The sequence below is a fragment of the Myxocyprinus asiaticus genome, chromosome 31 (assembly GCF_019703515.2).
Source record: "Myxocyprinus asiaticus isolate MX2 ecotype Aquarium Trade chromosome 31, UBuf_Myxa_2, whole genome shotgun sequence".
Classification (NCBI taxonomy): Eukaryota; Metazoa; Chordata; class Actinopteri; order Cypriniformes; family Catostomidae; genus Myxocyprinus; species Myxocyprinus asiaticus.
In genome coordinates, this window is record NC_059374.1 from 12622847 (window position 1) to 12636614 (window position 13768).

The following is a 13768-nucleotide window of genomic DNA, read 5'->3' on the forward strand; positions in this document are numbered from 1 at the left end:
GGGGGGCATTTGAAACATGTTATCAGATTGAAATCAACCTGATTCTGTAATGTTAAGTACATTTTTGAGCTATTAAAATATGCTTAGTGTTTCCAAACAGACATAATTTTTAAAGTAGCCTATCCAAACATTTAAAACTGTTAAAACTTATAATAAAATCAACACAGAGAGAAATTACATGAACAGAAAATTAATTGAATGGAATGATCAAATCGACATCTTGGGTTTATTTAGATTTATTAGCATAAGCTTTTCCCCCCTCACCCCCCTTTCACAAATGTATGCTTCTCACATTGTTTTAAGGAGATCCCATATTGATAAATGCAAAATCAGCTGACAGTGAAAAAGTTTGCTGTTTTTCTCTTTTTTTTCTTTTGCAGTATCATAAATTATTTAAATTGTTTTACTGTTTAAATATGACAGAAAAGCCATTTAATACCCTATAATAGGGTATTAATATATATATATAGGGTATAAAATATATATATATATATATATATATATATATATATATATATATATATATATATATATATATATATATATATACATATATTTTACTTTAGATAATATTTCAAATATTAAAAAAATTAATTATTTTCAGCAGGTTCCCTTTATGACAACTTACACCATAAATTGTAACAACTAGCGCCTGATATAGAGCTGTCATTAAATGAGCTGTTGCCTTTTCTCTTGGCAATAACTGCGGAAAGTTTCAATTTCCACATTTAATAGCCTTTTGTTGTCAAAACTATACAGAAATTTACTTTTTTGACAAAAAAAAAAGCCTGAGAAATAGTTTTTTTTGTTGCTGTTGTTGTTGTTGTTGTTGTTTTTAGCATCCATTCATTCATCAAATATTCTTTATTCATGAAATAATAAAGTCTTCTTTATTCGCTTTTTTATTGACAATGTTTTCCAAACAGGTGTTATAGTCCTTGGTCTCCTGGAGGAAGTGAATGAAATTTGGCTTGGAGCCTGACCATTTCTTCTTGTGTATGACATTTTTCCAAAATAATAAAAAGTTGTACAAGAAAAATACAATTATTATTATTATTGTCATCGGAATAATATATACATACTGTATATCAAAATCATTCAGCCTGAATATAATATCAGTTTCTCTTCTGATAAAATTGCCAATAAACACCCAAAAAAATCATTATGTATCCCCAATTCCAAAAAAGAATACACATTACAGGAATAATCAATATGTAAATGAAATCACTCTAATATACTTTTAACTGGATTATACCATGTAAAATATTAAATGTGACCTCTTTTACTCATATTTTTAAAGCGATAGTTCACCCAAAAATGAAAATTCTCTCATCATTTACTCACCCTCATGCCATCTAATATGTGTACAACTTTCTTTCTTCTGCTGAACACAAACAAAGATTTTTAGAAGAATATTTCAGCTCTGTAGGTCCTCACAATCCCAGTAAATGGGTAAAATATGAAGCTCCAAAAGCATATAAAGGCTGCATAAAAGTAATCCATAAGACTCCAGTGGTTAAATCCATATTTTAAGAAGCGATATGATAGGTGTGGGTGAGAAATAGATTAATATTTAAGTCCTTTTTACTATAAATTTCCACTTTAACTTTCACATTCTTCTTCTTTTGTTTTTGGCGATTCGCATTCTTCGTGCATATCGCCACCTAGTGGGCAGGAAGGAATTTATTGTACCGTGGGACTAGATGATTAACATATTCATGCCCATTATATTTACTGTAAATGGTGCTCTTAGGTACTTAAACCATGGAACTACCATAGTACATGCCCATACTTGGCTGCAGCATCTTTCAGTTTCAGCCATGATTACTTTAATCAACGAGGGAAAGTGCTTTAACATGGTAGTCTACTTTTTGGTAGTTTTTGTTAATGGTGCATTAATTGAATATAATTGTGAATATTTCACAGACACAAAGTGTATCGTTTTTAATATTTAACATTCAACCATATTATTATGGTTATACAGTGATGTGATTTTGATGGAAATATTTTGTAATTTTAGTAAGGGAAGTTTGCCTGAAATCCACCCATATGACACTGCCAGCTGAGACTGCACACAAATCCACAATCCCCTCATAGCCACAAAACTGAAAGCTTGACTACTGTATTACCTTCAGCCGCCAGGAATGAAGACAGTGGATTTCAGATTAACACAAGGTAAACATTTTGAGAGTTTTTATCATAAAACCTCACTGTGAGTTTGATTAACACTTCTCCTGTATGACGTCCAAATAGCCAGCTTATTAGCTTCAGCTTGCTTTTACTCATTTAAACACTTCTAGTTATGTCATAACAACTGCTTTAACCTGCTCTCAGTGTAAATAGCATCTTAACTTGAGGTTATGCAGGTTTGTGGTCTCCACTCATCTTTCAGCATCTTTAAACGGATGGGTTATGAATGTAAACATAGTTAGCTTCATAGCTGACAGCCGAATAACAACAAACTGACTGACGTGATTTTATTTACATAAACATTGAATTAGACTTTTTAAAAGTGACTAGTTGTATAACGACAACCTTTAGGACACTGTTTACATGTTAGGTTATATTTTAGTGGATAAGTGATGTATGTTCTTCACTGAAAGTGTTAGGCTAACTAGCAGCTGTGATGCTAACTTGAAGTGTGAATATTAAAACAAAGTTCGTATTATTATTTTAAGAGACAAATATTTCATTTCTAGTCTAATTTACAGTAATAAAAAGTACTGTGGTTGTGCCATGGTGGTACCAGTGAGGTGTCAGATGGTAATACCATGGTACTTTGATATATATACCATGATACTGAATGATTATCATATTCATATATCATGTCATCTCCAAGGTACTTCAAAGAGTGCCATATTATTGCAATGGTACAGAAAAACATGGTATTTCCATGGTACCATGTCTACTAACCATGGGAATCCCATGGCACGTTGTTGCTACTGTAATGTAGCTCTTTGTTTAATTTGAGAATGACTCACAGTTTTCTGCTTTTATGTTCAAATGTGGCTATACATTTACATATGTTGCAGATATCATAACACGTCTTGCGCAGGTTTTACGGCACAACTTATATTATATATATAAATGCTTATGTGAGTTTATGCATTCTCTTTGTTTATTTTATTTCACAGAGTAGTATGCTTGACGTGGGAAAGTGGCCAGTGTTCGCCCTCCTGCCCCCTGAGGAACTGCGGCTCATCCGTCAAGCCTGTGTGTTCGGCAGCGCTGGCAATGAGGCAATCTACGTTACCATCAACGATGAGGTATGGACAGATGCTGGACCAACTTTAGAGAGAATTAATGAACTATACATTCAATGGAATCATGTGGGATCATTCAGATTCTGAGTTCTGGCAAACATTTGGGTGGATAACATGCAGTCTGTCTGTCTCAAACACACACACATGCTGATAGGAAAGAGACGGAGACAAAGATGGAGTGATCTTGGGTTGCTGCTTCTAATCTGATAGAATGAAGCTATATATAGGCCTGTAATACTAACTCAAGTCTTGTTTGTTTCCTGAGAGGATCTCTGCTGCATGTCCTGAGCCTGGACACTTCTTTTTTCAAGTTCTGTTTTCCTCTGATGCTTTTCTAGGTTTATCATCACATAAAACCTGAAGGTACATATGTTTATTTTTTCCAATAGATACTTTCTTACCAAAGCGATTCTCAAGAAAGTTTCAATCTTGTGTTGTGACAACACATTAGCAAGTAACAAGTACTAAGGTGACAACGGAAAGTGTCATTAGGAATGCAGTACAAACATGATTGTAGTGCTGCAATAACAGAGGAGTTAAGTTTTGTTATGTGGGTCATTGATGTGATGCTCATGTTTTTGTTCGGGATCTGTTAAAGGAATAGTTCACTCAAAAATGAAAATTCTCTCATCATTTACTCACCCTCATGCCATTCCAGATGTTTATGACTTTCTTTCTTCTGCTGTACACAAACAAAGGTCCATATAATGCAAGTGAATGGTGACCAGCACTCTGAAGTTCCAAAAAGCACAAAAAGGCATCATAAAAGTAATCCATAAAACTCCAGTGGTTAAATCCATTTCTTCAGAAGCGATATGATGGGTGAGAAACAGATCAAGATTTAAGTCCTTTTTTACTATAAATTATCCTTCCTGCCCAGTAGGTGGCGATATGCACAAAGAATGTGAACCACCGAAAACCAAAGAAGAAGAATGTGAAAGTGAGGCTGAGATCGGAATGGCATACTACTCTTACTACTACTGCCATATATGTCTATGGACATAAGAAGTTGAGAATACTATTATATTATTATTTCTGTGAAACAAATTTGTTTTAAAATATTGATATTTGAAAAACATTTGGGCATGTCATTTGTCCAAATCAAGTCATGTGGTGTAACCAACATGTGACAAAAAAGTTTGAAGGAAAAAATTTAGAAAAATTAAGTTGTGTCCATTCTATGGATGTGCACAAGTAATCGAGTAAACGTTCTGCACCATCTAGTCAAATGTTAAAAACGCTACTTGAATATAAAAAATGAATTTCCATTTTTGCATTTGCCTGCTGTTAGCAGTGCTGAATTACACACTGTTCCCTCTAATTCTCTCACCACATCTCGCAGTTACAATTGAGTCCACTGGGGGGTGCTTTGAATCTCGTTCAGCAAAATGAACAAATTTTTATTCAAGTAATTTCATTCATTTGTCACGTGACATCCACATAGGCTCTACAGGAAACAGAATCGGAAACTGAGTCTTTCGGATCTGAGTCTTTCGTTCATTTGTCACGTGACCGCCACTAGGCTCCGAAAAGAAGACAAACGATTTGTTCACAAGTGACAATGAGCCCGTTTACATGCACACCAATACGCTGATTTCTCTCTAAAATCAGCTTATTTAAGAAATCTGACAAGGCAAGAAACCTGCGTTTACATGACATTTGACATAACCGTATTAGTCTCTACTTTTGACATACACGTCCGCACATTGGATGAGCCGGTAAAAACACGGGGTAAGGTGTTTACATGGCACGCGAAATCGGCGTAATGGGCAAAAATCTACCCGTGTCGAACGGGTTATTCATAAGCCATTTATGGCCTTTACGCTGATAAAGGAATGCGGTTTATTGTGTTTACATGACCACACACATTGTCGTATTATTAAGCATGAACGTGCATGTAAATGCACTCACTTACTAGTCTTTCATTCATTTTTCTCTTTACAGCTTACTTGATTTGGGTCTACAGTTCATAAGAAAGACAGAAATCATACAACAAAGGGATGCATCATCAAAATAAATGACGGTTTATTGAAAATCAATTCAGTAGTCAAGTCAATAATATTGGGTTTCCTCATAGCTTTTTGTAGTTATAAAGTTTAGGACTGGGCTTGAACTTAAGGCATCTTGCTTTATAAATGCAATTTACAGCTGTCCCGTGTCAAATGAATGAAACAAGAGCATGGATTTTGCGCATTTGTGGCCACGACAAAATGAACGAATCAGTCTCTGAGATTACTCGTTCTTTCAAGTCCTATAAAAGATTCGTTCAAATGAACGGATCGTTCATGAACAACTGATCACTAGTGTGTTGTTGAGGTGTTGTATAAAAGAAGAAGATATTACATTGATTTGTTGAACATGTGCTAAAACCGGTACTATATCTTTAACAAAACCGGCATTTCGGTAAAGAACATCTGTAAATTAACACGTTAACGAAAGACTCGAATGACTATCTCATCTGTACCATGCATGATTACAATTAAATGTTTATTTTTAGTAGTTTTTGACCAACAACTGACTGTAGAGAACAGAAAGGGTATAAAAAAAAAGACATTATTCAATGACAAATGTGTCGCGTGGATCTCGTCTTTGGACACACATTACACAACTTTTACTCTCAGCATGCAGTGAAAAGATCTCGCTGCTAAATACTGCACCAGTATACTACACAGTTACTGGAGTATGAAATGTAAACATTTACCAGCCAGTTGCTAAATATATACATTTTGGTCACAAATGCGAGTGATATCCTCTCGGTGTAGAAGAGGGTTGCGCACAGTGTGAAAGATTGATCTTGGGATTTAAGAATCGATGTCGAGATTGTGCAAATGAAGACCGTGATGCATCGGTGAATCAATATTTGTATCCACACCTAGTGGCAGTACTTGTAATATTTTGGTTCTTATTGAATTATACCCTGTTGGTATTCGGTTCTTGTTGGTGTCATGCAAAACAATGGATGAGGATCTGCTTTTATGGTGGAAAAACTGTGGAGAGTTACTTCCTGCTTATCAGACTAGTGTGTGTGTATGTGTGTTAAGTCTCTGAACACAGACAGAGAGCATTTTATAAAAAGCCAACTTTCACCACTTTGTTTTCTGAATAATAACACGTGAAGTGATAAAAATGTGATAGCCTCAGACTCAGAGTTTATATATGTGCATTACCCTAATGACATCAGTATTGGTTTCTATTTAAGCGCCGGGTGTGCTGTTTTTTTTTTTTTTTTTACAGTTTTTTTACAGTTTTTTTTATTTTATTCCATTTTTATGAATGCATATACTTCATTTAATTTATTCCCCTAAAATGAAAAGCATAGTACGTTGAAGTTATCTTTTTTGTAAACCGTTCTTGGTAACTTTATGAACAAAATATGAATTTCACAGATGTGTCATACTTGTTATTTTTAACTTACATTTTAATTTACGAGTAATCGACTTCAAAATTACCGAAAAGCCCATCCCTAGTCTATTCATGGAGCATAGAAAATATATCAATACATTTTACTTGGCTACACCACGACATTTTTAGGTCATTATATATATATATATATACCTGTATGTATGTATATGTGTATATGTATATATATATATATATATGTATATGTGTATATGTATATATATATATATATATATATATGTATATGTGTATATGTATATATATATATGTATATGTGTATATATATATATATATATATATATATATATATACAGGTGCATCTCAATAAATTAGAATGTCGTGGAAAAGTTCATTTATTTCAGTATTTCAACTCAAATTGTGAAACTCGTGTATTAAATAAATTCAGTGCACACAGACTGAAGTAGTTTAAGTCTTTGGTTCTTTTAATTGTGATGATTTTGGCTCACATTTAACAAAAACCCACCAATTCACTTTCTCCAAAAATTAGAATACATCATAAGACCAATAAAAAAAAAACATTTTTAGTGAATTGTTGGCCTTCTGGAAAGTATGTTCATTTACTGTATATGTACTCAATACTTGGTAGGGGCTCCTTTTGCTTTAATTACTGCCTCAATTCGGCGTGGCATGGAGGTGATCAGTTTGTGGCACTGCTGAGGTGGTATGGAAGCCCAGGTTTCTTTGACAGTGGCCTTCAGCTCATCTGCAGTTTTTGGTCTCTTGTTTCTCATTTTCCTCTTGACAATACCGCATAGATTCTCTATGGGGTTCAGGTCTGGTGAGTTTGCTGGCCAGTCAAGCACACCAACACCATGGTCATTTAACCAACTTTTGGTGCTTTTGGCAGTGTGGGCAGGTGCCAAATCCTGCTGGAAAATGAAATCAGCATCTTTAAAAAGCTGGTCAGCAGAAGGAAGCATGACGTGCTCCAAAATGTCTTGGTAAACGGGTTCAGTGACTTTGGTTTTCAAAAAACACAATGGACCAACACCAGCAGATGACATTGCACCCCAGATCATCACAGACTGTGGAAACTTAACACTGGACTTCAAGCAACTTGGGCTATGAGCTTCTCCACCCTTCCTCCAGACTCTAGGACCTTGGTTTCCAAATGAAATACAAAACTTGCTCTCATCTGAAAAGAGGACTTTGGACCACTGGGCAACAGTCCAGTTCTTCTTCTCCTTAGCCCAGGTAAGATGCCTCTGACGTTGTCTGTTGTTCAGGAGTGGCTTAACAAGAGGAATACGACAACTGTAGCCAAATTCCTTGACATGTCTGTGTGTGGTGGCTCTTGATGCCTTGACCCCAGCCTCAGTCCATTCCTTGTGAAGTTCACCCAAATACTTGAATCGATTTTGCTTGACAATCATAAGGCTGCGGTTCTCTCGGTTGGTTGTGCATCTTTTTCTTCCACACTTTTTCCTTCCACTCAACTTTCTGTTAACATGCTTGGATACAGCACTCTGTGAACAGCCAGCTTCTTTGGCAATGAATGTTTGTGGCTTACCCTCCTTGTGAAGGGTGTCAATGATTGTCTTCTGGACAACTGTCAGATCAGCAGTCTTCCCCATGATTGTGTAGCCTAGTGAACCAAACTGAGAGACCATTTTGAAGGCTCAGGAAACCTTTGCAGGTGTTTTGAGTTGATTAGCTGATTGGCATGTCACCATATTCTAATTTTTTGAGATAGTGAATTGGTGGGTTTTTGTTAAATGTGAGCCAAAATCATCACAATTAAAAGAACCAAAGACTTAAACTACTTCAGTCTGTGTGCATTGAATTTATTTAATACACGAGTTTCACAATTTGAGTTGAATTACTGAAATAAATGAACTTTTCCAGGACATTCTAATTTATTGAGATGCACCTGTATATATATATATATATATATATATATATATATATATATATATATACAGTACTGTGCAAAAGTTTTAGGCACTTAAGATGTTTGTGTGTGTGTGTGTTTGTATTTTCTTTTCATTGTTTCACCTTGACAAAGCCAGACAAAATACTGTCTGCATTCAGTGTATATCATGTTTTTGCACATTTACATCCATCCATTCTTGTGTGGCCTCAGGTGTTTGCACTGGGAACAAACAGCAGTGGCTGCTTGGGACTCGGGGACACACAGAGCACCATAGAGCCCAGGCGGATCGACATCCTGTGCGGCAAGAAAATCGTCTCTTTGAGCTATGGCACAGGACCTCACGTTGTCATCGCCACTGCAGGTTGGAGAAGCTGCCTACTTCACCTACTGTACATTTTTATGACATACTTTGGGAATGTCAAATGTACTTCAACTCAGTTTGGTTTACGAAATTGTGAGTCCTACTCTGGTGAAGGCTTGCCTCTTGAATATTAAATTGATTATGCAGAGGTTGGTCCGTAATCATCATGCAGTGTCCAGTCCTATCACCTAAATAATATTCATGAGCCAAGCCATCATCATAGTAGGATTGGTGAATTTGCATCCAGGTGTTGTCTGACTGATCTTGAAAGTGTCAGGAGCCACATGTAGAAGTATATTGCATTGAAGACTACATCCAAATGTGTTCATTTAATTTGTTAATATTTATGCTAGTCTTTTGAATGAAGCAGTCTATTTAATGGCATTTCTTTGGTGTAGTATAGAAATTTGTAACGGTACTACTGATTTTAATCATGCGAACCCTATTCAGCATTACAGAAAATGTACCATGTGCTTGTCTGTTCAATTATTATTTACAGCTGAAGTCAGATGTTTACATACACCTTTACGTACATTTAAACTCAGTTTTTCACAATTCCTGACATTTAAGCGTAGAAAACATTCTTTATCTTAGGTCAGTTAGGATCACTACTTTATTTTAAGTGAATGTGAAATGTCAGAATAATAGTAGAGAGAATTATTTATTTCAGCTTTTATTCCATTCATCACATTCCCAATGGGTCAGAAGTGTATATACACTGTTAGTATTTGGTAGAATTGCCTTTAAATTGTTTAACCTGGGTCAAATGTTTTGGGTAGCCTTCCACAAGCTTCTCACAATAAGTTGCTGGAATTTTGGCCCATTCCTTCCTGAATCAGATTTGTAGACATCCTTGTTCACACACGCTTTTTCAGTTCTGCCCACAAATTTTCTATCGGACTGAGGTCAGGGCTGTGTGATGGCCAATCCAATACCTTGACTTTGTTGTCCTTAAGCCATTTTGACACAACTTTGGAGGTATGCTTGGAGTCATTGTCCATTTGGAAGACCCATTTGAGACCAAGCTTTAACTTCCTGGATGATGTCTGAGATGTTGCTTCAATACATCCACATAGTTTTCCTTCCTCATGATGCCATCTATTTTGTGAAGTGCACCAGTCCCTCTTGCAACAAAGCACCCCCACAACATGATGCTGCCACCCCCATGCTTCATGGTTGGGATGGTGTTCTTTGGCTTGCAAGCCTCACCCTTTTTCCTCCAAACATAACGATGGTCATTATGGCGAAACAGTTCAATTTTTGTTTCATTAGATCAGAGGACTTTTCTCCAAAAAGTAAGATCTTTGTCCCCATGTGCACTTGCAAACTGTAGTCTGGCTTTTTTATGGCAGTTTTGGAGCAGTGGTTTCTTCCTTGCTGAGCAGCCTTTCAGGTTATGTCAATATAGGTCTCATTTTACTGTGGATATAGATACTTGTCTACCTGTTTCCTCTAGCATCTTCACAAGGTCCTTTGCTGTTGTTCTGGGATTGATTTGCACTTTTCGCACCAAACTACGTTCATCTTGCGGTATGAGCTACGTGGTCCCATACTATTGTTTGTACAGATTAATGTGGTATTTTCAGTCGTTGGGAAATTGCTCCCAAGGATGAACCAGACTTGTGGAGATCCAATTTTGTTTTTTTTAGGTCTTAGCTGATTTCTTATGATTTTCCCATGATGTCAAGCAAAGAGGCACTGAGTTTGAAGGTAGGCCTTAAAATACACCCACAGATACACCTCCAGTTCAGTACACCTCCTATCAGAAGCTAATTTTCTAAAGGCTTATCATCATTTTCTGGAATTTTCCAAGCTGCTTAAAGGTACTGTTAACTTAGTGTATGTAAACTTATGACTAGGGCTGAAACGATTAGTTGACATTATCTACAACGTCGACAATAAAAAATTGTCGACAACATTTTTTGTTGTCGAATAGTCATTTGATCTTAACGCAACATAAGATCATATGAAACTCTAATGATGGCGCACGAGAGCAGCACTGTAGCTCGTGCCTGACTGAGGAGAGGAAGAAAACACATCTCACAGTCCAGACGCACTCTAAACTTTCCAAACAACTTCAGGTGATTGCAAAGTATGAGGGAATTATAATGCAAAAATACAAAGTAAGTAAATACAGAAGCACTCTTGTTGTGGAATAAGCAGTGCCGGAGCTGACGCTCAGCTTAAGCAAAACTTGCGTGTCGAGCGTCTTTAAAGGAAACACCCCGGCGTTACATCTTTAATGCAATTCTATTTAATGCTTTATAGCTTTATTAAAGTTAAAATAATAAGGAAACTGGCATTTCTCTATGCGGTCAGCGCCTCTTCTATGAGTTGTGTGAAGTGTCCCGATCTAAGGGGGAGAGATTGAAACTGCACCCGGCTGAGGCACACTCTGTTGCGGGGACGCTTATCCCTCGAGTGCGCGCGCACAATGCAGCTAGATTATAACGCGATGGCAACTTACTGAATCATAATATGTGTCACTGTGCATTTCTTATAGTGAAGAAAATTGGCGAAATACAGCTTTATTAATAAGAGAGTGTTTGTTTTTTTGAGAGTTAAAGGTGGATTGAAGTGAACAAAAAGGTGAGAGAGGGTAGTCTTCGCCCCAATATACACTGCAAAAAAAATTTTTTTTATTTGTTTTTGTTTTGGCTTGTTTTCCAATATAAATATCTAAAACTCATTTAAAACAGCGTACATTTACTTTAGCAGCTATACTGCAGAATATTTTTTATTTATTTTTTTATCTGAGAATGTTGAATATAATATTAAAAATACAAATATTTTAAAATATCTAAAAATCCTTTAAAAAAAGATGCATTCACCTGAGAAGCAGCATATAAGATATTTAGACTTGTTTTTAGAGAATAGATCTTGAATAAGTATATTTTGTCTTTACTGCACTTGCAGAAGTATAACCAAGTGAAAAATACACTTATATACAAAATACACTTATATTTAAGATACATTCTCTTAAAGCAAGTCTAAATATCTTATATGTTACTTCTCAAGTAAATGTATCTTGTTTTAAGGATTTTTAGACCATTTTAAATGGAAAAAAAGACAAATACACTTGATAACAATAGGAGTTTTTTGTAGTGAAATTTTTACTTAATTAAACATTATAAAAAGTATTTTTTCCCTTTAATTCAGTGAATGTCATTTAGAGGTATTTTTAAAAGATGATTTTGTCCTCTTTATTGTTAGCAAGCATGTTTAATACAACCTTTTAAGTCGGGGCACAAGCTGAATAATTGGTTAAGAGCTAATGATTAATTGTTGCAATATCGCCCGAATAGTCGAATAATCGTTCTAATAATCGTTAGATTAGACAATTATCAAAATAATCATTAATTGCAGCCCTACTTCTGACCCACTGGAATTGTGATATAGCCAATTAAAAGTGAAACAATCTGTCTGTAAATAATTGTTGGAAAAATGACTCATGTCATGCACAAAATTGATGCCCTAAACAACTTGCCAAAACTACAGTTGGCTAAAAATGAGTTTTAATGACTTCAACCTAAGTGTATGTAAACTTCTGACTTCAGCTGTAGTTGTTCAGTCTACATTTGTCAAAATTAATAGTCTGTATAACATCTGTAGTCAGTATTGGTTTGCCTCTAAAATAGCTAAATGGACTGCAAAAAGTTTAGTCTTGTCTTTCCAATCTTGTGTTTATGTTTTCAGACCTGAGATTAAATCACAGAGCATGTCATGGGAAAGATATTCTCCATAAAACAGCAGTGCGATTAAAGGAATAATTCACCCAAAAATTTAAATTCTCTCATAATTTACTCACCCTCGTGCCATCCCAGATGTTTATGACTTATGATGTGTATGTAAGATTTTTAGAAGAGTATCTCAGCTCTGTAGGTCCATGCAATGCAAGTAAATGGTGGCCAGGACTTTGTTGCTCCAAAAAGTACATAAAGGCCACACAAAAGTAATCCACATGACTCCAGTGGTTAAATCCATGTCTTCAGATGTGATATAATAGGTGTGTGTGAGAAACAGATTAATATTTAAGTCCTTTTTTATTATTAATCTCCACTTTCACATTCTCATTCTTTGTGCATATCACCACCTACTGGGCAGGGAGGAGAATTTGTAGGAAAAAATGACTTAAATATTGATCTGTTTCTCATCCACACCTTTCATATTATCGCTTCTGAAGACATGGATTTAACCAATGGAGTCATATGGATTATTTTATGCTGCCTTTATGTGTTTTTTGGAGCTTCAAAGTTTTGGTCACCATTAACTTTGGCATTGTATAGACCTACAGAGTTGAAATATTCTTCTAAAAAATCTTCATTTGTGTTTTGCAGAAGAAAGAAAGTCATACACATCTGGGATGCCATGAGGGTGAGTAAATGATGAGAGAATTGTCATTTTTGGGTGAACTATCCATTTAATATGTTTCAGATCTGGCCTCTGTGAATAACACCTGATATGATTTCACTGCACTGAGGCATTTGACTGTTTTAATACAAACACTGCTAATGATAAGACCTTAAAAGATGTCATTTTGTCAAGAAGAAACATTCCTAGTACATTTTTTAATTCAGTATATCAGGATTAAAATCGCCCTCAAAACGTGGTTTGTTGAGGAGAGCTGTGCTATTGCTATTAGCTGTATCTTTTCCTGTGTATCTCTTCTGTGTATGAAGATGGGGATGTTTATGCCTGGGGTCACAATGGCTACAGTCAGCTGGGAAATGGCACCACCAACCACGGCCTGACTCCTGCCCTGGTCTCAACCAACCTTATCAACAAGAGAGTGGCAGAGGTGGCCTGTGGCTCACACCACACCATAGCCCTCACTACAGAGGGAGAGGTACA

General features: G+C 35.8%; 2 protein-coding genes across 18 annotated transcripts in view; one reads left to right on the forward strand and one right to left on the reverse strand.

Annotated features, from left to right (window-relative positions):
* Positions 1-13768, reverse strand: part of cysltr2b (cysteinyl leukotriene receptor 2b) — an 81050-nt gene that overhangs the window by 10510 nt on the left and 56772 nt on the right. The window lies entirely within an intron of this gene.
* The window catches only part of rcbtb2 (regulator of chromosome condensation (RCC1) and BTB (POZ) domain containing protein 2), a 42584-nt gene continuing 30505 nt past the window's right edge, over positions 1690-13768 (forward strand). For 4 of the 10 annotated variants that reach the window (XR_007894092.1, XR_007894093.1, XM_051664889.1 and 1 more), the window contains exons 1-4: positions 1691-2175; positions 3135-3266; positions 8767-8917; positions 13597-13763. Coding sequence is in view for 7 of the 10 variants with exons in the window: in XM_051664889.1 (XP_051520849.1) it covers positions 3141-3266; positions 8767-8917; positions 13597-13763 (444 nt within the window). In the remaining 3 variants the exon portion in view is untranslated. Of the gene's footprint in view, positions 2176-3134; positions 3267-8766; positions 8918-13596; positions 13764-13768 lie in introns of all 10 variants that reach the window. The other 6 variants (XR_007894091.1, XM_051664892.1, XM_051664891.1 and 3 more) reach the window with 3 other exon arrangements.